Below are 27,691 nucleotides of genomic sequence, written 5' to 3' on the forward strand. Positions count from 1 at the left end.
GTTCACAAAAAGCAACAAAACACTGACACCCCCCCCCCCCAAAAAATACAGTAATTATTGTCCTGAACGGCTCAAGTACATCTTAAAGTACAACTAAAACCTCAACGTGCATCAGAGTCTGAAAGTTAACCGACGGCACTATTGCCGCCGCCTAGAAATAACGGTAATATGACCACGGCCCCACGAGGTCACATGACATAAAGAAAGTAAACAGCAGTGGCAATGAACAGAAACTCAAAACCACATCGACTTCCGTTTTCCACCACAAAGCTGAGAACCTGAGTACCAAACAGTCTAATCCAGGTCCTGGTCCCAGCTGTGGGCTCAGTCCCTGCTGTGGTACTGAATCCAGGGAGAATCTGCCACAGCCGGGTGACGTGTGGGCGTGGCCACGGTCCTTTTCCAGGGTCGTCAACACGGAGGCCTTTCATGTCCTGGTTTGTGTCACTCCGTTTACATTTCACTTATGAATCAGTTGGAAAACTAAAGAGAAAGTCCAGTGAAAGAGACCGTCTTCACGTACCGAGTGAGTGTGCACGGAGTGAGGGAAGCCACCAAGACCGCTCTGGAGGAGCTGCAAGGTCGAGTGGCTGTGACTGGATAGAAAGCTGGAATCCCTCGTTCCTTGTGGAAAATTGGAGCTCACATTTAATGCTTTTTTTTTTTAAACACTTTTTTGTTGCGACGACTCAAAACACTGACGGCTGCAATCACAAAGAAAAAAGAAAACCCTAAAGTGATGTTTTTCGGCAGTTCTTACAAGAACTTTTAGATGTTGCTGTTACACAAAATTAAGATTTTAATCCGTGCTGCTCAACGTTCAGCCCTCCTGATAAACAGGAGGGTGTCGGCTGGTCCGGTCCTGTCTCAACGCGAGCGTCTACCATCAATGCACCAAAGCTCCACCCATGTCAATATGTGGAGCGGAGTCAGCAGGAACGGCTCTTCTCAGTTTGTTAACGAGCAGCCCTGATCTGAACCACGTGACCTTTCAGATGCTGTTTCCAAGGCAACAAAGCATCGCTCTTCAATACCGGTTCACACACCACATGAAATGGCAAGGAGCAAGACACTTAAACACCAACTTGGGGCAGAGCTGCTCTGTGGCAACCTGAAGATTACGATTTCTTTGTTGGATCGATAAGGCAACAAAAGAACGCTGCAAACTGACAGGAAGTGAGGGTTGGGTTAGTCAGTGTGGCTTGAGCTGCAGAACACCGGGTAAACTCTCAACAGGAAACGTTCCTGAACAGCAACAACATAAATAATCCGGTCTAAAGACCACCAGGAACCTAACCTGGATCACAGACGCCTCACGACTTTAAGCACCAGGAAGTTATTTGCTCCGGTTGTGATTCTGCGACACCAAATGACAAAGGTTTCAGAAAACAGTCGACTAATTTATGAAAATGAAACCATCGGAACTTTTACAGCTTTGCAAATCGTCTATTTCTCTTTCTTACGCGAGATATCCAATTTTAAAAACTGTTTTACATGTGAGTGACTAACAGGTGTTAATCTGACAATTTGGTGAAATCAAAGATAATCTGTTCTTACAGATCCTGCATGAGATCTAAACTGGAATTAATTTGACAAATTGATCAGTTGGTCACAAAAACAATTATTTTTGATTTGAACTTATTTGAAGATGAAATTCCAACATCTGTCTCCAGTTTTTTTGTAACAGGATTAATAATTGAGAAGAAACACTGATAAATGAATTAAATTCATCACAGTCACACTAAGAATCAGCGTTTACATGGACGAGACAAAAACCTGATGGACTGGAGGTGAGACGGACAGACGGACCAAGTCCAATTCAGTTCATCTGATCAGTAAAACTAAAAACAGTCGAAAATAAAATAAACTTTAAAACTCAATGGACCAAAACAAGAAATGGTGCAAAGATCAAACTGCTGTCCTGCTGCATCTGCAGCATCCAACCCAGATCCAGATCCACAATCCAGTCCATGCACAAGGAACAACACAGCGTTTGCTGATGACCCGTCAAAGGCACAAGAGCCCAAAAATCACATGGAGAAGTTTGCGTCATTCATTAGCGGAGAAACAGAACGTGAGAGATTACAAGCGACTGTTCAGCTGCTTGGGACATGGTGCACCGTCCGACTAAATCCAGCTGTACCGGTCTTGAACCTAGAGCACTGTAGTCACAGCAAAGTGGGTTGGAGCGCTGGTCCAGTTAGAATCTGAAAGCTGGCCAGCTGTTTGTTCACTTTGTTACAGAATCTGTTCAGGTTTCAAGAGAAGTACCTGATCTGGCTCCTGTGTGCACACGGCGACACGAGTCAGGTCTGTGAGAGTCCTCAGGGTGCGATTTCCGGCACCATGGCGTTCAGGTGGATGGGCGGGCAGGAGTCTCTGTGTCTAAGTTTGAACATCAGCTGCTCTTTTTCTTGAGAAAGCTTCTGGTTTACTGCCGCCTGCCTCTCCAGTGTCACCTTCAGGTCCTGCTGCTCCTTTGATAACTGCCTTAGGGTGGGAAAAAAAGTTTTGACTGAGATTTTAAAAAAAAAAGAAAGTGTACAACCTATAAAATCAACATTGGACATTTTTCCATCCACTCCATCTTGTACAACCCCAATTCCAGTGAAGTTGGGACATTGTGTAAAACGTAAATAAAAACAGAATATAATGATTTGCAAATCCTCTTCAACCTATATTCAATTGAATACACCGCAAAGACAAGATGTTTAATGTTCAAACTGATAAACTTTATTGTTTTTGTGCAAATATTTGTTCATTTTGAAATAAATACCTGCAACATGTTTCAAAAGAGTTGGGACGGGGCAACAAAAGACTGGAAAAGTTGATGAATACTCAAAGAACACCTAATTGGAAACACGTGAGTGTCATGATTGAGTATAAAAAGAGCATCCCTAAAAGGCTCAGCCGTTCACAAGCAAAGATGAGGCGAGGATCACCACTTTGTGAACAACTGTGTGAAAAAAAAACCCCAAAATACTCCAACAGTTTAAGAACAATGTTTCTCAACAATGTTTCTCAAGGAATTTAGGGATTCCATCATCTACAGTCCATAATATAATCAGAAGATTCAGAGAATCTGGAGAACTTTCTACATGTAAGCAGCAAGGCTGAAAATCAACACTGAATGCCCGTGACCTTTAATCCCTCAGGCAGCACTACATTAAAAACCGACATTGTGTAAAGGATCTTACCGCGTGGGCTCAGGAACACTTCAGAAAACAATTGTCAGTTAACACAGTTCATCGCTACATCTACAAGTGCAAGTTAAAACTCTACCATGCAAAGCAAAAGCCATACATCAACAAAAAAAATAATCCAGAAACACTGTCGCCTTCTCTGGGCACGAGCTCATTTGAAATGGACAGACGCAAAGTGGAAAAGTGTGCTGTGGTCTGATGAGTCCACATTTGAAATTGTTTTTGGAAATCATGGACGTCGTGTCCTCCGGACAAAAGAGGAAAAAGACCATCCAGATTGCTACCAGCGCAAAGTTCAAAAGCCAGCATCTGTGATGGTATGGGGGTGTGTTAGTGCCCATGGCATGGGCAACTTACACATCTGTGATGGCACCATCAATGCTGAAAGGTACATCCAGGTTTTCGAGCAACACATGCTGCCATCCAAGCAACATCTTTTTCAGGGACGTCCCTGATTATTTCAGCAAGACAATGGCAAGCCACATTCTGCACGTGTAACAACAGTGTGGCTTCGTTGTAAAAGAGTGCAGGTACTAGACTGGCCTGCCTGCAGTCCAGACCTGTCACCCATTGAAAATGTGTGGCGCATTATGAAGCGCAAAATACGACAACTGAGACCCCGGACTGTTGAACAGCTGAAGTCGTACATCAAGCAAAAATGGGAAAGAATTATACTTCAAAGCTTCAACAATTAGTGTCCTCAGTTCCCAAACGCTTATTGAGTGTTGTTAGAAGGAAAGGTGATGTAACACAGTGGTAAACATACCACTGTCCCAGCTTTTTTGAAACGTGTTGGCATCCATTTCAAAATGAGCAAATATTTGCACAAAAACAATAAAGTTTATCCGTTTGAACATTAAATTTCTTGTCTCTGTGGTGTATTCAATTGAATATAGGTTGAAGAGGATTTGCAAATCACTGTATTCTGGTTTATTTCCATTTTACACAACGTTCCAACTTCACTGGAATTGGGTTGTACTTCATGATTATAACAGACCTCAGTGTAACAGCAGTTTGTTTTTCAGCACAGCGTGTGAACGCATATCCTGATCAGTTCTCTCCATAATTTTAGGTTCAATTAAACTTTAAAATTATGCAACTTTACAACAAAAACCTGATTGAAAAAGTGATTTTAATCATGAAACAGTGACAAAGTGAGGAACCTTGGGGTAATTTTTGATCCTACATTGTTCTTTGACCTCCACATTAGAAATATGAGGACTTATTTGTTTCATCTGAGAAATATAGTGAAGATTCTTCCCATCCTGTGTATGGCTGATGCTGAGACACTGATCCATGCATTTATCTCTTCTAGATTGGACAACTGCAATGTTCTATTTTCTGGTTTACCGTAGTCTAGCATTAGGGCTCTCCAATTGGTTCAAAATGCCGCAGCCAGACTTTTGACAGGAAGCAGAAAGTTTGACCGCATTACACCCATTTTGGCATCCCTTCACTGGCTTCCTGTCCCAGTGAGATCAGATTTTAAGGTTCTGCTACTAGTCTATAAAATTTTCATGGACAGCAACTCCCTACCTAGCTGACCTAATTAAACCTTACGTACTGGCCCGGGCTTTGCATTCTCAGGGTGCAGGACTACTTTGTGTCCCTAGGGTGAATACGATGTCTGTGGGTCACAAAGCTTTCTTTTATCGTGCCCCTGTTCTGTGAAATGATCTCCCTTCGTCAATAAAACAGTCAGTTTCTGTAGAGACTTTCAAGTCCAGACTTAAGACGCACTTATTTTCCTTTTCGTATGGCTAGCATACTGGCATAGTATAGTTTTATGCTTTTTACTCTTTAAATTCATTTTATTAGTAAACGGAGCAGGTCGCGGCCTCAACTTTACCTAAATTCTGGGTCTTACAGTGAAGCTTAGGGCTAGTGGCCGGGGATCACCTTAGTATTTATTCTGTTTCTCTTGTTGATTAATGCTGGCAAATTATACAGTATTTCTTGTCCTTCTGATGCCTGATTCTGTTTTTTCTCTCTGTTTAAGGTGCAGCTCCATCCAGAGATGGGAGTTGTATTTGTGCTGGAGACCCTCCTGTGCTGTGCACCAACAGCATTTCTTGTATATTCGTCCATGAATTGTTCTGTAATTTGTGTCTGTAGCATGGCCCAAGCAGAGGGTCACCCCTCTGAGTCTGGTCTGCTTGAAGTTTCTTCCTCAGAGGGAGTTTCTCCCTTACCACTGCTGCTCTAGGGGTTAGTAAGGTTAGACCTTACTTGTGTGAAGCACCTTGAGGCAACTCTGTTGTGATTTGGTGCTATATAAATGAAAATAAATTGAAAAACTGAACTGAAACAGAAATTAAACCAGAGCAACTCAGCAAAGTGTTTTGAATGTCACCAATTCACTTGCAGGTTCTGAAAAACTGCTACAAACGAATGTAACATGTATGCTAAGTGCACCATATTTTCCAGAGTAAAAACTGCACCTTTTTCCTATATGTGGAACTCACTTTTTAACACAGGGTTTCCTAGCTGGCTAGTTTAAACAACAGACAGGAACTCTGCAGCACATGTGCACACCACAGCATGTGGTGTTACTTATCATAAGGACTTTTTAAAAGCAACACTAAGCAAAATGGACAAATAAATGTGCAATGGACAACATGGTGGACGGTACTTGAGGCAGATTGGACAACAGTCGGTGCACAGAGTTCCGCTAATCTGCTAGCTGCTAATTATCAAAGCTAACATTTTTATTAGCAGATTAGGTTTTCAGTTAACTTTGATAACCATCAGCAGACCAATTAGCTTCTGCTAACTTTTTTTTTTTTTTTTAAACTGGCATAGTGAGTAAAGCTTTAAGTTTGTAACAACATGTTAATCCAACATGTTAATTCCTGTCATGTGTTTTGCAATAAAAGACCATTGTGAGAAGCTCAGTCCTTCCCCCAGTAGAAGGGGCGGACCGGCTGCCCCTTCTACTGTAATTGCAAAGAAGAAGAAGAAAAAAAGTCATTTACTTTCAACATGCCAATACTCAGTGGGCAGCAAACCTTTCACTCATGGTTTCATTTAAAACCAACTAATTAGGGACAGTTTATCGAATTTAATGGCAATGCTGTCATTTTTACAAAGTGAAAAAATAAATTCTAATGGCAATTCTGTCATTTTTACAAAGTGAAAATATGATATTGCGCATATTTTTTAAAGTCATCCACTAATTCTGAAAGTTTATATTAAACAGAAAAACACATGCCAAAATGCATTATGGGAAATTCAAATGATCTGCTCTCATCACCCCCCTCCCCCAGCGTCAAAATGCAGAGAACACTGCCATCTACTGGATGGGAGTGTGAATAAATCAACATATTTGTGAATCTCAAATTTTTCAGTTAGTGGATTAGCGGTTATTGAAGCTAACTTTTTGGTTAGCTGTGCCCACCACTAACAACAGTAAACATCAGGTGGAGACAGAGGCTGAAAGATGTGGACGCCATCGGGTCTGTTATATTACTACAATAAGCCAGATGGACAAGAACAGGGATTGCTGACCCACAGAGATGGAAACACTGCAATAAAAATGTGAGAACATTCGATTTTTTTAAACAGCTGTTTAATTTGTGTTTTTTGTGCATTGTCAGAGTATATTTCTACTGGAGTTTATCTTGTTTAGTGTGCTCATTCCTTTGAATCCTAAAATATAAATAGTTATTTATCATTGTTGTTAATAACAATGAACACATGATTTTTAAATGTACAAGTCGTGTTGGAGTATAAGCTCCTAAGCTTGTCAAAAAACTGCAACTTGGAGAAAATATTTTTAAATAAGCTGCAACATGTCAAGTAAAAAAGATTTTTGAAAGCATTCTGATTACATGCTGCTACTAAATATTTTAGTTAAATTAATTATGACCTAAACTGCAGGTTTTATTTTTCATCTATTAAGAAGTGTCCAGCAGGAGGCAGCACACTGATTGTGAACATACTGAATTAGACTTTGGCAGTTTTCTGTCCGGACTCTCAGATCCTCGTTCTGCTGCAGGATGTGCACAATCTGGTCCTCCAGAGACAAATTCTTCTCTACCTGGAAGCACAAAGAGAGGAATATAAAATAAAAACATGTGCCTTGCTCAATGGCAGTTTGTAATACAACGAGCGTGCACAGTGAGTGTGTTAGTTAAAACTTTCCACTGACCAGATGGTTCATCTGCTGCAGCTTCCTGCTCTGCTCCTGCACACGTTCACTCTTCATCTCGATGACGAACAGCAGAGACTCCTGCTCAGACTCCCAGAATGCACCTGGGCTCCCGTGGGTCTGAGGGGAAGGGAACATAGAGCATCACCAATTTTAATAACTGCTGTGCAATGTGGACAAGATTAAACACAAACCTGGGAACAACAAATACACACAGTCGAGTGACGCAGTGCAGTCGACCAATCAGCATCTACCTCCCCACCCCCACTGTGATTGGTCTGTTCTAATTCTTGCTGTGATTGGCTTCTTCAACTTTTGTGATGCAGCAAAATTTAACTCATCATATTTGTGAGGATCTCAAATGTCAGTCAAAGTCATATGCCCACTACAGGAGATGACTGGAAATTGAAATTAAAATTCTGTGGCAAACTGAAACAAATATTCAAAACATTTCTGGAGATAAAAAAAAAAAGTTTGTTAAATTCACAAGAAGCAGACAAACCTGAATGTTCCTCTGTAGGTCTTTCTTAAACGTTGATTCTTGCACCTTCTTCTTCAGCTCGTTATAAACCTGCAACTCTGATGCCAAAACTTCAATTTCACCCTTCAGAAAGAAAACAAAATATTCATACTGAGTGAAGGAAAAACTTCCTAAGAAGAGATACCAAAACCAGATTAATGCGCACAAAATTAGATGCATGATTTCACAGTCAGTTTTAAACGTTACTATAAAAATATTCACTGTACAGAACAGCAGGAGCTGCACGCTTCTCCATGTGTAGCTGCAGCGGGTTCAGAAAGGAAATCCAGTGTTAAACTTGTGCCAAATTTCAAAGTGGATCTACTGTAGTGACCCCAAGGAACCAGCGTCACAGACCAAATGGTCCGCCCCTAAAAATTAGTCAGCCCTACCTCCACTGCGCATGCATCATTTCAGAGCTCAGCAGCTCATCTGAGACAGAGTCTCTTCACTCAAAGCGATCAAATAGAATAATGTGATTATTAATCATCAGATGACAAAGTAAAACCTCTTAAATTATTCTAAAGTCAGTTTTAAGCAGAAACAAGGCGATACCTAGTGACGCTTTGAAATGACCGACCCACAGTGAATGCATCAGCTAGCAGCCGTGTAGCTGTGGTGCTTTAATTTTATCATCATCATCATTATTATCATCATTATTATTGTTATTATTGATTTTATGAGGATTTTCTTAAAAAGGAGACCTGAAAGTTCAGCTACAATTTGCCAGAAGGTGCATCTAAGATGAAAGCCTAGATTTGATGTTTTGGTGAAAGAATTAAGTACTTTTCTTTCTTTTTTTTAATAGACTTTTATAGCCTTATCTTATAAACTTAAAGAGAAAAGACAGCACTGTCTCTCTCTCTCCCTCCATCTGTCTGTCTGTCTCTCTCCCTCTGTCTGTCTCGCCTTGATTTTCAATTTCCATGGAGCTTTATTGACATGGGAAAGATGTTTACATAGTCAAAGCAAGTGTTAAGAGTAAAAAATAAAAATTCTCTCCCTCTTTCATTTGCTTTCTCCCTCTGTCTTTTTTTCCTCCCTCGCTGTTTTCGTGCTGCATAAACTGAACTTTTTAGGAACACGAAGCCTTTCAACTGTAAAATAAATGAATCATCGACGCTCACATGCAGGATTTTAACAGAGACTTTGTTCCCTTTCAGTGGACAGAATCTCTGTTCAGCTCCTCCTCGGCTGCACGCTGAGCTGGCTTTTTAAAGCATTTCACAGCATTGGCACAGTGAAGCGGCTAACTGTCTAGCACACATTTTCAGCAACAATTCAGTTATTTTCGTGGAAAATCTGTGCTTGACGAAGAGACAATTTGAACCAGAGAGCTGGGCAGAAATTTGCCGCTTCCCTCAGCTTTGAATACTGTGGAAGAGAGCTCGCTCAAACAGCTCAGCTTCAAAAACCTCCTCCTCCCCTCGGCAGCAAACAAAGCAGAGAGCAAACAACAGCAGTTAAGAGGATTCACAGTGGCTCTTCTCCGTTATTGGTAAATGTTGCAGGTTGGAGCAGTATTTTCCGATAACGCGAGTTACTTCAGTATCGGAAGCTGATCCAGAATCGGATCAGTCGCAACCTTAGAGTGCAGTTTTAAGCAGGTGATAATCGGTGAACCGCAGCTTGATGCATGCGCAGTAAAGGCAGGACGGAGCGATTTTTAGGGGGGACTGTTCGGTCTGTGACATTGGGATAAACCACATAATAACAATAAAAAAAATTAGAAGTACTGATTTAATAAGTAAAATGCACATTAAATATACTGAGACATATTGAAGTGCTCAGTATTTATATAAAAAAAACATTTATCTCAGTCAACAACATCAGATTGTTTATAAAAGCTAAAAAAAAAAACCCTAAGCAGCTTTTTTTTTTTTTTTTTTTTTTACCTTCAGAGTATTCTCTGCTGTCTGGAACTTTTCTGTCAGTTCACTTTGCATTCGTTCATGTTGCTTTTTCAGATCTGGGGAAAAAAAAATCTCCACAAATTCACATGAATGCACTTTCATAGCAATAATTTCCAAAAAGATATAAACTAAGCAGACAAAGAGAATGTAACACGATGTTATGACTGTAAAACATGTCATTTTTACCTTTAAAACAAATTAAATAAATAAAACAAAATCTTGGTTTTCAGTCTATTTTATTTGTTGAACTTTGGTCATTTGGTCAAACATCATCTCCTGTAGATTAACCACATGGATCAGTCAAACAAATTAAATCAGCACCGAGTCTGAAATTACTGTTTATTTCTTTATAACTGCTTATTCTGCAGCTTGTCTTAAAATACAAACATTCCATAAGAATTTATTTAAGCAGCAACTAATCACAACTAAGGCACTTCACATGGGTAACACATAAATAAATGAAATTTAATACAAGTTAAGATAAAAACAGTTTGTATGTTTGACTGTTACCCACCACTAGCTTACCTGCACTGATCTTAAAAAATAAATAAATAAATTAAAATTAAGATGTGATTTTTTTTTTTTCCCCCATCACACTCCACTGAGCATTACCTTCTATGTTCTTTTCGTGTTCCTCAGCTGCAGCTTTATTCTTCTGCTCATGAAGGATATTTAAATCAGCCGTCGTCTCCGTTTTCACCTGAAAGTCAAGTGAGACAAGATTCAGACTCATGGAACATTAACGAGAACAAGTAATTGCACCTGTTTAAACTTGTTACCTGTATAAAAGACACCTGTTCACACAATCAATCACACTCCAACCTGTCCACCATAGCCAAGACCAAAGAGCTGCCTAAGGACACCAGGGACAAAACTGTAGACCTGCACAAGGCTGGGATGGACTACAGGACAACAGGCAAGCAGCTTGGTAGAAGACAACTGTTACGATTATTTATTAGAAAGTGGAAGAAACACAAGATGACTGTCAATCTCCCTCAGTCTGGGATTGCATGCAAGATCTCATTTTGTGGGGTAAGGATGATTCTGAGAAAGCTCAGAACTACACAGGAAGACCTGGTCAATGACCTGAAGAGAGCTGGGACCACAGTCACAAAGATTACGTTAGTAACACATGATGCTGTCATGGTTTAAAATCCTGCAGGGCAGCAAGGTCCCCCTGCTCAAGCCAGCACATGTTCAGGCCCGTTTGAAGTTCACCAGTGACCATCTGGATGATCCAGAGGAGGCATGGGAGAAGGTCATGTGGTCAGATGAGACCAGAATAGAGCTTTTTGGAATCAACTCCACTTACCATGTTTAGAGGATGAGAACAACCCCAAGAAAACCATCCCAACCGTGAAGCATGGTGGTGGAAACATCATGCTCTGGGGGTGCTCTACTGCAAAGGGGACAAGACGACTGCACCGTATTGAAGGGAGGATGGATGGGGGTATGTACTGTGAGATTTTGGCAAACAACCTCCTTCCTTCAGTAAGAGCATTGAAGATGAGTCATGGCTGGGTCTTCCAGCATGACAATGACCCCAAACACACAGCCAGGGCAACTAAGAAGGGGCTCCGTAAGAAGCATTTCAATATCCTGGAGTGGCCTGGCCAGTCTCCAGACCTGAACTCAATAGAAAATTTTGGAGGGAGCTGAAACTCCAAACCTGAAAGATTTGGAGAAGATCTGTATGGAGGAGTGGACAAAAATCCCTGCTGCAGTGTGTGAAAACTTGGTCAAGAACTACAGGAAACGTCTGACCTCTGTAATGACAGACAAATGTTTCTGGACCAATTGTTAAGCTCTGTTTTTCTAGGGGGTCAAATACTTATTTTATGCAATAAAATGCAAATTAATTATTTAAAAATTATACAATGTGATTTACTGGATTTTTTTTAGATTCTGTTTCTCACAGTTGAAGTGTACCTACGATAAAAATTACAGACCTCTCCATTCTTTGTAGGTGGGAAAACCTGCAAAACTGACAGGGGGTCAAATACTTATTTTCCCCATTGTATTGTGGTGGTCATCCAGACCTGCTCCCCAATATTTTTCCCCTCTTATGACACTATGGACAAAGCTCATTATATTGTGTATGCACTTTCTGCAAAACAAAAGAAGTGGAAAAATGCACTAAATCAGAAAAACAAAAAGTGTACTTGAACTGTGGAAACACACATTTAAAGAATCTCTACATGATCTCACACACGATGATGAGGTGCGCACAGTGAAAACTGTAATCTGATAAAACATCCGGCTACAGAGCAGAGCGGTAATCACGTGACCCAGAGAGGACGGCCGGCAGCGCATCTGCTGTCTGAAGGGGTGGAGATCTGTCGCTACTTTAAAAACAGCCCCGGCCAAATAAAGTATCTAAGAATAACCGCAGCGAGTTTCCACTCCTGTTTATTGCCTCACCTTGTCAAAGATGCTCAGGACGAGGGCACACACCTCTTCATCCGCGTGGCCTCTCAATAGCTCCGCCCTCTCTGTGTTTCCATTGGCTGAAAGCACTTCTTTGAGAATCGTCAGCTGCCACTCAAACCTCTCCAGCTGCTTCTCAAGACAGACGTCTGGCTCCAGCGACGCGCGTTTCCCTGCCGACGCACAAATAAACACATTTATGTGTTAGACGGTGAAGTGGACACAAACATGGAGACAAAACCAGAACGCACTCCTCAGCCACACCCTGAAAATAAATAAAATCAATCAATAATTGCTTTGACATTATTAGTCTGCTCACACAATGTTACTGAAGTTCATTATTTCTCCTACATTTTTTTTTTTTAAATTAAATGTTCTCAAATGCTTAAAACGTCTTTTAGATCAAATTCAACATAAAATTCCTGATTTTCTAGAATATTATCCCTCTGCTTTTATCAACATCTTCTGGTAACTTTGAGTTAAATGTTGCTGTGTGTCAAACATTCTTCTTGATTTCACGATCAGAACACCTCCAAAAACTCAACCACTCATTTCCCCCAACAATATCCATCTGCTCACATAATTTAATTGAAATCTGTTCATTACTTTTGAGTTATTCTGCTAAAAAAAACAGTACCAAATGTGTGATGAAGACATTAACCTCCTTGGCCAAGGTAATGGAGGCTGAAAGTGACGACTGCAGTCACACCAAAGTGTTTATAAATATTAGTTTTTCCATCCACCGATGAATAAACCACTGATAAAAATTTAGACTCAATAAGTCCTTGAAACTGTGTTCGAGTCCCTCAGCAGCTGCCCACTCCGTTCCATTAAAGTGGCTCCTAAACACACCAATTACACCCATTCATCCAAAATTCAAGTCCGCATGGAATAAAAACCAGAATCAGTATGTACTAATCCAGATCACAGTGGGGATTTTTTTTTAATACGAGTTATTGTACAGGCACCATGAAGACAATAATGCTGTCAACTTACAAATACATGGAACAGGAAGTCAGTCAAATTCTGATTTAAATCAGAAGTCTTCAGGTACACAGATTTTGAAATGACAAAAAAAAAAAAAATGCACATTTAGTGCGTTCACAAAAATAAATAAATTTGATTTAATCAAGTATGTTATTAAGAAAAAAAAATATTTTTTACAATAATGACCTGTTGGATAGGGAAAGCATAGAGGTAAATCACAAATGGGAATCAATAAATGTGGATAAATAAATAAAAAATACACCTTTTGGGCATTCACAAAAATAAATTTTTTCAATTTATTTTCATTTATATAGCACCAAATCACAACAGAGTTGCCTCAAGGGGCTTCACATAGGTAAGGTCTAACCTTACTAGAGCAACAGTGGTAAGGAAAAACTTCCTCTGAGGAAGAAACCTCAAGCAGACCAGACTCAAAGGGGTGACCCTCTGCTTGGCCCATGCTACAGACACAAATTACAAAACAATTCATGGACGAATATACAAAAAATGCTGTTGGTGCACAGGACAGGAGGGTCGCCAACACAAATACAACTCCCATCTCTGGATGGAGCTGCAACTTAAACAGAGAGAAAAAAAACAGAATCAGGCATCAGAAGGACAAGAAATACTGTATAATTTGCCAGCATTAAACAACAAGAAAAACAGAAGAAATACTAAGGTGATCGCCGGCCACTAGCCCTAAGCTTCACTAAAAGACCCAGAATTTAGGTACAGTTGAGGCCGCGGCACGCTCCGTTTCCTAATAAAATTAATTAAAAGAGTAAAAAGTGTAAAACAAAACTGTACCAGTATGCAGTATAAATAAATAAAAGTGCTTTTTGTGCATTCCCTTAAAAGAAAGCGCTGACATGCTGACTTTAACCCATTCCCAGCATGCACTGCATGCTCTGCCCAGATGCCAGCTTCTATTCCAGCATTCAAATGTTAATTTAAAGAAAGAAAGAAAAAAAGATGAAAGAATGTCACCATCCATGGAGGAAACTAAACCGTACTCAGGAAGGACTGGCAATGATCTAACGCCACAGATTAACCGTCTATTGCTGTAATTTCCACCTGTCAATGATATCATCTGCATGTCGACACACGTTGGCGCTCAAGCCGCAACTCCGTGCCCTGGAAGCAGGTTACCTGGCAGCACGCGGTTCGGCTCGTCATGCGTGATTCACGGCTTGTTCCAACTCATCCCGCCACAAACGAGCGGTTGACATTTATAAAGTGCACGATAAGATGGTAAACAAAAGGAGACCAACAGACAGAAAGTCTGAGGTGATCACAGCAGAGCTTCAAGTTCAGGACAGCGGGGGGGGAAGGTTCACCAAAGAGAAGGAAAATAAAGAGAATTCTGAAACCATTTTCCTGTAAAAACCAAGCAATTATATATTTTTTTTACTGCCAATTAATCAGGCAATTATTGATTAACTTTGGGGGATAATTTGCAAGAACATACATCTGTCAGACCAAAACGAGATGTCAAATCATTTTTTGTTTTTTTGTTTGGCCTCAAACACCATGGACGGGAACGGTTAAACCGTAACAAGTTTAACTTTGGATTAAAGTCATTTATCCCAAATGAACCCCTTTAAAGTGGTTCAGAAGAACTTTAATCTAGTCTGTAAAATATTGTCCACCAAAGACAAAGTACACCAGATTATCTGTAATTTGCCCAGATTAAAGAGTGAGTGTGGATTTACAGTAGGCAGAGAAAGTCTACAAAAAAAACAAACAGCTCCTCTATATTAAAATGATCCTCTTTAATCTCACGCTGAAAAGTAAGTAAAGAAAAATATCAGTCAAAAATAAAGGGCTGCTGGAACCTGTGAGTCTAACAGCTAAATGATCACTTTTACAGCCAGTTTTCTTTTGACAAATCGTTGGTTGTGACTTAGTACAAGCAGTGAGTGAGGGAAGCCACCAAGAGACCCAGACAACCCTGAAGGAGTTACATAATCCATGAGCCAAGCAGGGTTTCATTCCCAGTCAATGGGACTAAACTCAGTGCGCCTAAACAAACGTATGGTGGCCATCCAGGGCGGCAGCTGTACTCACAGTCGGTTTTATTGTGTTTTTGAGTTTTAGTCTGTCGGGATAAAACCTGTCACAGCCTGGCGGCTTCATTTAAAACTTCACAGGAAATAAGCCTTGAGAATGTGATGAGTAAACTTAAACCGTCAGGAGGAAAACCACAGTGTGAAGAACAGCGAGTGCTCACCTCCTCCATCTCCCCGCCTGGCGCCTTTCTGCGGCTTCTCGCCCTTCTTCAATTTGCTTTTCTTCTGATGAACAAAAACAAACGTTAGAGAACAACATCTCACACTCAGAACCACAAATATTTGGACACAGACAAAAACAAACTGCTGCTCCTTGTAGAAGAGCCTCGTTCAGGAGGTACCCGCATTCCTATATTGGAAGCGCGCGCACACACACACACACACAAATCTCAGCTAGTGTTTATGGAGAAGATCTGACATCCCGCAGATACGTTCCAGGAGGAGGTTAAACTCACACGCAGGAGCTCGGACTCTATTTTAGAGCTTTGCTTTCATCATGTGAAATGTCCCACATTTTAGCGGCCGCAGAGAATTCAAACATAAAACTGCAGCATGAAGGTTCCAGCACTTTAAACCTCCTGTTGCTTCACAAAACCTCAACAAGAAGCTTCAAAAGAAAGTCCTTAAAAACAACAACAACAACCACACACAGACAGCTCTCTTCAAGGGAGGAAATTAATCAAAGAATGCGGTTTGTGGAAAGCCTGGAGACATTTTGGTGGTGTCATTAACTGCTCTCTGTGTGGCGAAAAACAAAAAGCTCATGCGGCATCTGACGGGAAAAAAAAAAACTATAAACATATCAAAGAGGAAAGGGCAAAGTTCGACACATAACCAGAACATCGAGTCTTTAAGATCCGCGTCAGTCTGACGGCCTGTGAAGACAAGGTTTCAAAGACACCATTCAAAGGCTAAAAAAGTAGGCAGTGGGCCATGTGGAAATGTTGTGTTATTGCATGACCTACATAAAAGGTGGGTACGACTTTTGCATGATTTTATCCAAAAGATATTACAGGAAATGTTCAACGTCTTTCCACACACAATATCTTGGTACGTTATTTAGTAATTTGGATTTTTAAATCATTATTTTGACACACACACACTTCATAACAAAAAATTATTTTCCAGTCCTTGGTTTAATTTTCTTTTACATCTACTTCAAGATAGTCAGGACAAAAACCCTAATAATGTACCATGATACCTGTACCAAAAAGATTCTGTGTTAAAGAGGTACCTATTTACTCACTATTTTTGAAACGCTAAATTATGTAGTTCAGTCAAAATTGCCTGGAAACAAATGAACAAAAAAATACTTGTGCTTCAATAAAGGACAATGGTACTAAATATTTCAAATATGATGTATATTTTTTATTCTTTCCTATTTTGCACACTAAAGTAAATCATGCCATTTCAGACAGAACCTCTACCAATTATTAGCGTTATAAAACCTGAATCTCTACAATTTGCAACTAAGAAATGCTCAGTTAGTTAAGTTTGTGCATGACATCTTTAAACTAAGGTAGCAGAAGAGCCATAAATAAAAACAACTAAACTTGAAAAAATTTTGGATAATTGCACAAGTCTTCAATACATCATAGTAATGTTTATTTTGCCATTGACTTCAGGAAAATGTGGATTTTGATAGAAAAAAAAAAATCTATTAAGATGGACAATCACTTTTATATCAGATAGTTTTTCCATTTGTTTGACCCACATTGTATTTACAATGTACTACAACAGTAGTTTACTGTAAAATGTTGTATAATAAATGTTATTGTGCTGTTTTGCACCTGTCTTAACGTAACCCTGAGAATTTAATTTTGTTTTAGCACTCTGGGGTCAGTCTGAACTGGGAGCGAAGAGCTGGATGTACTTGTTATTATTACACTGATAGCACGACTTTGTTTTCGTAGCCACTAACGACTGGGAGTGAAGCATGCTGGGATCATTCTGAACTGGGAGTGAAGAACTGCTTTTATTATATCTTTGAAATAACTTTCAGATGCCTGTTGATTAAAGAAATTATGTGCGCCAGGGAGGTTGAGTTGGCCACTCACCCTCCCTTCGCGGACACACTAGAAAAGAGGGAGTAGAACCATGCTTCAACAGAGTCTGCTGCGGGTTAACGTACGAACGCCCAGCCGGTTGACAGGCGCACTCTGCTGAAGGTGTTGGCTCTCCACCTTAAAGGCGTCACGGTAAGAGAAAAATGCGCTGCAACCACTTGTGTTTGATGTAACTGCTTTTGTGGGGAATAAATATACGCCTTTTTATTCTAGCAAAATGCAGTCTGTGTGATCATTTCTGTGTGCCGATCTGACCGAACCTTGTGTTTCAAAACAAATGTATTGACTATACATGTACTATCTGTACAATACAGTTCATCAAAGTTATTTCTGTTAGTCACTTCATTAACCACATTCAGAAATACTGGTAATTTTGATACTTATAATGTAATGAGCATTTGCCTTGCTAATACGAATAATAGATAGTTGAAGATCATGTTATGTATTTAAATGACTTCTTCCAAATGTCACGGCATCACAATGTGGCTAGTGGAATTTAGATGAGGAGATGGTTGTAAACTCAAACAAACAGTCCTATCTTTTAGCTTGCGAACTACAACCCCTGGCAAAAATTATGGAATCACCGGCCTCGGAGGATGTTCATTCAGTTGTTTAATTTTGTAGGAAAAAAAAAAGCAGATCACACACAAAACTAAAGTCATTTCAAATGGCATCTTTCTGGCTTTAAGAAACACTATAAGAAATCAGGAAAAAAAAAAAATTGTGGCAGTCAGTAACGGTTACTTTTTTAGACCAAGCAGAGGGAAAAAAAAAAAATATGGAATCACTCAATTCTGAGGAAAAAATTATGGAATCATGAAAAACAAAAGAACGCTCCAACACATCACTAGTATTTTGTTGCACCACCTCTGGCTTTTATAACAGCTTGCAGTCTCTGAGGCATGGACTTAATGAGTGACAAACAGTACTCTTCATCAATCTGGCTCCAACTTTCTTTGATTGCTGTTGCCAGATCAGCTTCGCAGGTTGGAGCCTTGTCATGGACCATTTTCTTCAACTTCCACCAAAGATTTTCAATTGGATTAAGATCCGGACTATTTGCAGGCCATGACATTGACCCTATGTGTCTTTTTGCAAGGAATGTTTTCACAGTTTTTGCTCTATGGCAAGATGCATTATCATCTTGTAAAATGATTTCATCATCTCCAAACATCCTTTCAATTGATGGGATAAGAAAAGTGTCCAAAATATCAACGTAAACTTGTGCATTTATTGATGATGTAATGACAGCCAACTCCCCAGTGCCTTTACCTGACATGCAGCCCCATATCATCAATGACTGTGGAAATTTACATGTTCTCTTCAGGCAGTCATCTTTATAAATCTCATTGGAACGGCACCAAACAAAAGTTCCAGCATCATCACCTTGCCCAATGCAGATTCAAGATTCATCACTGAATATGACTTTCATCCAGTCATCCACAGTCCACGATTGCTTTTCCTTAGCCCATTGTAACCTTGTTTTTTCTGTTTAGGTGTTAATGATGGCTTTCGTTTAGCTTTTCTGTATGTAAATCCCATTTCCTTTAGGCGGTTTCTTACAGTTCGGTCACAGACGTTGACTCCAGTTTCCTCCCATTCGTTCCTCATTTGTATTGTTGTGCATTTTCGATTTTTGAGACATATTGCTTTAAGTTTTCTGTCTTGACGCTTTGATGTCTTCCTTGGTCTACCAGTATGTTTGCCTTTAACAACCTTCCCATGTTTGTATTTGGTCCAGAGTTTAGACACAGCTGACTGTGAACAACCAACATCTTTTGCAACATTGCGTGATGATTTACCCTCTTAAGAGTTTGATAATCCTCTCCTTTGTTTAAATTGACATATCTCATGTTGGCGCCATGATTCATGTCAGTCCACTTGGTGCAACAGCTCTCCAAGGTGTGATCACTCCTTTTGAGATGCAGACTAATGAGCAGATCTGATTTGATGCAGGTGTTAGTTTTGGGGATGAAAATTTACAGGGTGATTCCATAATTTTTTCCTCAGAATTGAGTGAGTCCATATTTTTTTCCTCTGCCTGGTCTAAAAAAGTAACTGTTACTGACTGTCACAATTTTTTTTCCTGATTTCTTAGTGTTTCTTAAAGCCAGAAAGTTGCCATTTGAAATGACTTTAGTTTTGTGTCATGTCTGTGATCTGCTTTTTTTCTACAAAATTAAACAACTGAATGAACATCCTCCGAGGCCGGTGAGTCCATAATTTTTGCCAGGGGTTGTACTTGGGGGAACTTTGGACACTATGGAAAAATTGGTCTTTTATGCATCATCTTTTACCAAATCATGTTTTTCAAATAATCCTAATAATATTCTTAATATAATTTGGTAAAGAATATACAAAACAATCAGTTTTCCGCAGTAACCAAAGTCACCCCAAATTATGGTACATAAATATGCATTTTGACAAATAAGGTAAAGGGGGCATTAGGGGCCCCTTTCCATTAGGGACCCCCCAATAAACAATCAATTGTTCTCAAGTGTTAAACAAATACTGTTTTAATCATCCAAGGATAAGTAGTAAACACTTGATGTATGATATTTTTGGGACAGCAGTTCTCACTAATGCTCAAAATGTACTCTTGTGAAGCCAATAGTGCCACGAACAACATACAACAGTATGTTGTTTGTGGTACTATTGGCTTCCATTTACCAACATTTCACACCCACCCCAGACGTAGGTCATGGAATCAAAAATCTAGAGGGATATTCATTGTATGGCCCACTGCTTAAAGTCTTTCACAAACATTTCCAGATTTCAATCATTCATTCATTCAAAAAAAAAATTAAATGTTCAACCCTGAGTGGTGTCATGATGACACCCGGTGGCGTGAAAAACTATTTTAATCTCAGTCACAAAGTTTTAAAACGTTACGCACACATGGCACTCAAAGATTCCTGTCCGCATAAGAGCGGCCGTGCTCGTACATTTGAAGCTTCCTGGCTACACGAGGGCAGCCGTGCCCGTACGCTTGAAGCTTCTTGGCCGATGTGGTCAAAATCTTGAGTTCCCCAACACAAAATTAATGAAACTTTGAGCATCCAACCAATCAGTGATAGCAAAGTCGCATCCTTTTTATTTTGGCAGCGTTCAAACTCCAATTCATCTCTTCACCTGCTGCTCAGTCTTGTGTATTAATTGTTAAATGCATCCTGTTGTAATTTTTTTTTTTTTTTTTTTAAATCCAGGCTGACTGCAAACTTCACACTGAAGGTACAATTTTAAATGCTCCAAATAAGCTGTTTATTTTAGGTGGAATACCAATGATGAGGGAAAAAATAACAGTCCACAAACTCATCCAGCTGATAACAATCCAACTTAAAACGATGGTGATCCAACAAACCAGCCTTCAAACAAAAATCCTTCACTCCTATTTCAATTCAACATTAAAATCAACCAAATAACTTGTTTGAAACACAAAGCAATAAAATCACATTTGATACCTCAACAAAATAACCATTTTAAATGAGGTTGAAATAAATCACCAGCTCTGCATGAAGCCACATTGAGGGATCTGAAGAGCTATTCTGAGCTAATCAAATTCTTTCTCAGCTTTCACACGCTGACGCAACAGCTTCTAAAACTGTTCCTGGATCAGAGAGAGCCGGATCAGGATCTGAATAGTCCTGTATCTCTGCAGGAGAGAACGTTGAAGGGAAAACCGATCTCATCGGTTTCAAATCTGATCCAAATTCTTCAATATCAAGTATCTTCAAATACATAGAGTCTGCTCAGAGGATTTTACATAAAAATTAAAATAACAGCTTAATCTAAGAGATCTGCCTGTATTCATGGTAACAAACGGAACATTCTGCTCCTATTATAATGGGAGGAAGCAATTTAAATGGGCAAGTTCACTTTTATAAAAAACATTTTTATTGTAACAAATTCAGTCCTCAGAGCTCGACTTCTTTTTGATGATTGTGTCATATGACAGAAACACGAAATACATGAGTATCAATGGGTCGTGCAGTAACGCAACAAATGTTCTCTCAGATTTTACTGCTGATAATTTGAATACGACTGAAATTCCAAATAAAGCCCCAATCACACAGCACTAATGAAGGACACTGAAGCCAAAACAAAACAAGAAATCTCGACTTATGTTGACTTTCGGAGACATCGTTTAACCGTCGTCCAGCTTCATTTCTGTAGCTGGCGCTTCGTCAGAATTTTCAAACTGTTGAAAAATGTGAACAAATCCTGACGACAATTTCAATTTGTTCGTATTCCGTTTTTCTGTCTTGACTGTTCCTCATCGTCTGCGTAGTTCACGTACCGTCAGCGTTCCATTCGACGGTCGTCCATCGTCTTACACGAACATTGACAATATCTGAATGGATCAATAACTAAATCTGAATGTGACTTGTCCATGTGAGGGATGAAAAGCAACGTTTCATACAGAAACAATAACGGCAAGAATGTCTGATCGACTACTTTAACTATTTACATACGTTCCAGCTGTCTGTGGCTGGAGAGGCTGTGCACACGTTCGCATGCTTTCTGTGGCTGCGCACACATTTTATGAAGACAAACCTGTTGTCAAGACAACCATAACTCGCACCTGCAGGTGCTGTGGAGAGTGCACGTTGTCTGCAGACATGATTACAGGCCGGCGCTTGGTCTGATACCCGCTGTCAAGTCACGTCATCATGAATGTTTTGTTTTGATTTTGTTTAAAGCTTCAAGGTCGCCGTTTGCTTTTTCCTTTTGTTAGTTTCAGTTTTGTTCTTTTATGCGCTCTGGACTCGGAGGCTTTTCGGTGAGGGGAGAAGTACCGGCTCATTCGTCCAATTTTTCTCAACGATTTGTGACTTTGTGTCTTTGTGTCTTTTTTTTCCTCCTTTGTTCATTAATCGCCGTGTGACCGGGCCTTAAGTAAAATTTCTGTTTAAAGTAACCCGACAAAGGCTTGAGGAGTTCACAATGTGAAAGACTGAACAAATTTTCTCATCAGTGATTCATTGTTCATTTTTTGTTGTCTTGTGTGCAACTACAGGGGTCCAAAAAACAAACAAACAAACAAACAAAAAAAAAGTACTCGCTGCACTTTTTCCACATTTTTAATGTTACAGCCTTATTCCAAAATTGAGTAAATTAATTTATTCTACTCACAGCACCCCATAATGGCAAGATGAAACTTTTTTTTTTGCAAATTTATTAAAGATAAAAAACTAAGAAATCACATGTATGTAAGTATTCACAGCCTTTGCTCAATACTTTGTTGATGTTCCTTTGGCAGCAATTACAGCCTCAAGTCTTCTTGAATATGATGCCACAAGCTTGGTGCACCTATCGTTGGGCAGTTTGGGCCATTCCTCTTTGCAGCACCTCTCAAGCTTCATCAGGTTGGATGGGGAGCATCGGTGCACAGCCATTTTCAGATCTCTCCAGAGATGTTCAGTCGGATTCAGGTCTGGGCTCTGGTTGGGACACTCAAGGACAGTCACAGAGTTGTCCACTCCTTTGATATCTTGGCTGTGTGCTTAGGGTCATTGTCCTGCTGAAAGATGAACCGTTGCCCCAGTCTGAGGTCAAGAGTGCTCTGGAGCAGGTTTTCATCCAGGATGTCTCTGTACATTGCTGCATCCATCTTTCCCTCAAACCTGACTAGTCTCCCAGTTCCTGCTGCTGGAAAAACATCCCCACAGCATGATGCTGCCACCACGCTTCACTGTAGGGATGGTGCCTGGTTTCCTCCAAACATGATGACAAAGAGTTCAATCTTTGCCTCATCAGATCAGAGAATTTTGTTTCTCCTGGTCTGAGAGTCCTTCAGGTGCCTTTTGTCAAACTCCAGGCTAAAGATGGGTATTGATAAGATTTTATCGATAGATACCATTATCGATTCCCTTATCGATACCTCTTGTGAATTTTCAGTGTAATAAAAGTAGGCTTGACAGGTTTTCTATGTCAACAACATTTTATTGAGTCTTAAAGTAAATAAATGTGAAATTGGTCACTGGATCCTTGATCTCCGGATATAAATAGAAATAAAATCTGTAGTTCTTGTCAAAGCATTTCCTTTCAGACATTATTAGCATGAATATCTTTCCATACATCTGAGCTGAGCTCTTGCAGCTGGCTGTGCTGCATGTCAGGATGAAATTCATAAAGAATGCAGGACGTCTCATTTTGGGAGGAAAAAACGTTTTAGTCGATTGTAGTTTATTGTAAGTATTACAGCGTTTGGAAAGAGGTGTCATTTTATTTAAAGCTGGGATTCATTTTGAAGTTATTTCCAACTGGACTTGTTTGTGAAGCGTTTGGAGCTGTGCCGACGGAAAGGAGGACGATTCTTGTTTCTTGACTGCAACAAGACAAGAGTCAGAGTTAGTGACTTTAATCTACACAAAAGTGAGTCACGATTAACATATTTTATTGGCTTTGAGAGGGGTTAAGAAGCGGTCTTGCCACTTCTGAAGAGCAGCGAATCGAAGAACCAACGAGCCAGCCGATGGAAGCATTGCTTCATTGGTTCACACGTCAAACTGGAGTCGCACTGCAGAAACGGTTGATTACAGAGCTGCTGCAGGGTCTGCAATCAACGTAGAGAAATGATCATTTTTCTGACAAACACCCTCAAAAACAACAGCCACCCTGAAGGACCGATAAGGGAATTGTTAAGCAAAAAGACTATTGATATTGATGGATCAAATCAATTCTTAACAATACCCAAAAAGAACCGGTTCTCAATACCCAACCCTACTCCAGGTGGGCTGCCACGTGCCTTTTACTAAGGGGTGGCTTCCGTCTGGCCACTGTACCATACAGGCCTGATTGGTGGATTGCTGCAGAGATGGTTGTCCTTCTGGAAGGTTCTCCCCTCTCCACAGAGGAATGCTGGAACTCTGACACAGTGACCATCGGGTTCTTGATCACTTCCCTGACTAAGGCCATTCTCAGAGGTCTACAAACAATTCCTTTGATTTCATGCTTGGTTTGTGCGCTGACCTGCACTGTGAACTGTGGGACCTTATATGTAGACAGGTGTGTGTCTTCCCAAATCATGTCCAGTCAACTGAATTTACCCCAGGTGGACTCCAATTAAGCTGTAGAAACATCTCAAAGATGATCAGTGGAAACAGAAGGCACCTGAGCTCAATTTTGAGCTTCATGGCAAATGCTGTGGCTACTTACATACATGTAATTTATTTTTAATACATTTGCAAAAAAAAAAAAAATCCTTTTTCACATTGTCATTATGGGGGGTTTGTCTGCAGAATTTTGAGGAACAAAATGAATTTCATACATTTTGGAACAAGGCTGTAAAAAAGTGAATACTTTCCAGGTGCACTGTCCTGTATTTTCTGGAGTATAAGTTGCAGCTTTAAAAAAAAAAAAAAGATAGTTTTGTCATCAACAAACAGGTCCCTTAAAAAGCAAAAACAAAAGACTGAAGAGCAAAAAAAAGTGCAAAAGGTCTAATGTAATGTTTTATTTCATACAGAATGACTAAAAGATTTGATTGTTTCACAAATGGCATGCTGGTGAACCAATAGTATAGAGTTACTGAAACGCGAGCTTTCTTAAAATAATCAAAGTGGCTGTGAATACGGTACCATGATCCGCCACGTCGTATGGGACCCAAACTGCTGTGATTACCGGGAGATAAAGAGGAACATGACATCACGGCGCTGAAGCTGTATTCAAATTTAAAACCTCTGGTTCGGGTTGTGCACAACTTATGACGCTGGGTAGATTAAACAGCAAAAAGCGGTGCACTAACTGATTTTTGCAGTTAGTCTATGGTACTGTATCCAGGGATGAAAGTGGTAAAAAACAAAAAAAGCTGAATCCCAAAATTATTGGGTGGGGTGAAAATTCTTGAATTCAAGAAGCTCTGAAATGCAATCTGGGGCTATTCCAGACAAAAACTGCAGTGAGTGCAGCATCCTTATCGGTGACTAAAAAAAACAACTTCCCTTATTTAAAAATCATTCCTCTGGTACTATTTTGCCCTTCTTAGGACTAGAAAGTCAGTTGGAAACCACACATGAAATATATACAAACCAAACTATCAAGAATCATTTCAGTGTTAAACAAAGCAAAACATGTTCTAAATCACAAATCACTCCACGTCCTCCACTGTTCCACTATCTGACCAGATTTCAATGACTGTGTAGAGATCTGGGACAATAACTACATGAGTTCAATAAAACCACTAACTATTCTTCAATAAAGGGCAATACGGGTCCTTCATAATGTCGGCTATCAAGATCATACTCACTCACTCTTCTTAAAGACAAAAATATTAAAATGAACAGATACAGTAAAATTCCAAACAGCACAGATCTTTTACGAAGCAAAAAACACCCTTTTACCAAAAAACATACAGAAATTGTTTAGGGATCAAAAGGAGAGCTCAACTATATCAACTAAGAGGGAAAAAGAACTTTAAAATGAATAAAATCCCTACAAACAAGAAAAGATTCTGCATTTCATTTTGTGATGTGAGACTGTGGAACAGTGAGGGTGAGGAGTTAAAGCAGAGTCCAAACATTCAGCAGTGTCAAACTAAATATAAAGAATGTGTTTTCAATGGATACAGGGATGAAGTGAGGGTGCGAGAGTCACTGGGTGCTCACGGGAAGCCGTTATTATTTATTTCTATATTTATCTTTGTCTTTTTCTAAAATTGTATTGTAGCATGATTAATATTATTGCTGTTGCTGCTATTATATCATGATTGTTAACAGTAGTACTTTATATTGATCACATAACATTTACTGTGTGACAAAAAGTTTGTACAGATAGTACATAAAAGCACACATCAAAAGTTAAAATCCATTATAATAATTAAAACCACAGAAATACTAATTGCACAATTCGTACATAAAACACACATCCAAGTTAAAATAATAATAGCTAAGACAAAATATTGAAATAATATTGATATATTATCCAATAAGTTTAGACTTCTTCCCACTCCTTTTGAACAACTTTATATTGTCTGTTTTACTTTTTATTATGTTATGATTACAATGCATAAATAGAAATAAATAAATATTACAATTTGTAATGTATTTGATTCTAATGTTAACTTTAACATTGAAAATGCCATAGACATGCTAATGCATTAGCATCGCTCTGGTTTTAAAGTTATGGAATACATCTACTAACTGTTTCAGAAGACCATAACAGGTCAGTTTAACTTAAAAAGTTAAGCATTTCTCTCTAACTCTTAAATAAAAATGAAAAAAAATGAGAATTATGAGCGCACTCACAGCTCGAAAATTCTGAGGACCCCTTATAGAAATAGCTGCCCAAGCTGCCTGATGTAAAAAAAACTCTAAATTCAGCAATAAATGCTGCTGATCACTGATTTCAAAATTGACCCAGGCAACAGGCAAAAAAGCGGAAATCCACTAAAAAGCGGTGATTTTTCATCCCTGCGTATCTGCAGACCCTCGCGGACAGCCAGGCATTTACTGTGCACGTAGCCTGGACGTTGCCCCCTCCTTGGTTAGCAACGGCAGACCAACTGAGAACAAATCCCATTCGTTGCGGTCACATTGCTAACTGGATGCGACGTAGGTCCGCACCCACCTATAGGAACAGGCTAAAATAATGTTGAAAAATAATAATTAAAACATAATTTGGGGAATAATGTTAAAAACACTAAAGTGTTGTATTGAGAAACCCTTCCAGCGTTAGCGAGTAGAAAATTTGAATTCTGATGACTTTTTTGTTTTTCCTCCCAGCTGCAGAGCAGAAATTCTCCATCCCCACTGAATGCAGCATTAATCTTCTGAACTGTGGATCGCATCCGGCCCCCGGGCCACCAGTTTCAAACCAGAACATCACCGAGACTCCAAACAATAAATCACTGTGAAGCAATTAATGCTGATAAGAAACATACACATATTTATCATTTGTGTGTTGATAGGAGCTGAAATATCGCTGGTTTTAAACATCTAACGGCTCCGAAATTCAAAAGTCGACATATGATTAAAAACAGGTGTCGACTAACTTCTCACGTCGAGTTTCCAGACGAACTCTGAACACAGATTTAAATCACGTCCTAACGATGCGCCGTCGATTTCTGCTTGATAACCCATAAATGAAATGAAAAAGCAGAAGTTTTTGGAGTTTATTCCCGACACATGCGGACCAGCTAATGAGCTCCTTCCGCGCGCACGAAACCGATAAAACTCAGTTTTTACCGACACATCGGTTGTATTCTGTATCGGGAGCGGCGGTGTGCTCACCTTGCTGTGGCTACAGCCCATTCCGCCCCCTCCGAACGTTCCCGGTTCGGTTGCAGACGCTCGATCTATCCGCCGCTTCCCCGCTGTTGACAACTTTCAAACTGTCCGGCGGAATAATCGTCCTCTG

General features: G+C 39.7%; 1 protein-coding gene across 1 annotated transcript; it reads right to left on the minus strand.

The window, feature by feature from the left end:
* Positions 1-178: 178 nt before the first annotated feature.
* Positions 179-27,665, minus strand: ccdc69 (coiled-coil domain containing 69). The gene is made up of 9 exons (XM_034182297.1): positions 27,565-27,665; positions 15,431-15,494; positions 12,208-12,386; positions 10,399-10,486; positions 9,769-9,842; positions 7,856-7,957; positions 7,354-7,473; positions 7,145-7,242; positions 179-2,490 (listed from the first exon to the last, which is right to left on the minus strand). Exons 1-9 carry the CDS (start codon positions 27,583-27,585, stop codon positions 2,325-2,327), a joined length of 912 nt encoding a protein of 303 aa, XP_034038188.1. The 5' UTR covers positions 27,586-27,665; the 3' UTR covers positions 179-2,324.
* Between the last annotated feature and the right edge of the window lie 26 nt (positions 27,666-27,691).

Source organism: Thalassophryne amazonica, chromosome 11 (assembly GCF_902500255.1).
Source record: "Thalassophryne amazonica chromosome 11, fThaAma1.1, whole genome shotgun sequence".
NCBI classification, from domain to species: domain Eukaryota; kingdom Metazoa; phylum Chordata; class Actinopteri; order Batrachoidiformes; family Batrachoididae; genus Thalassophryne; species Thalassophryne amazonica.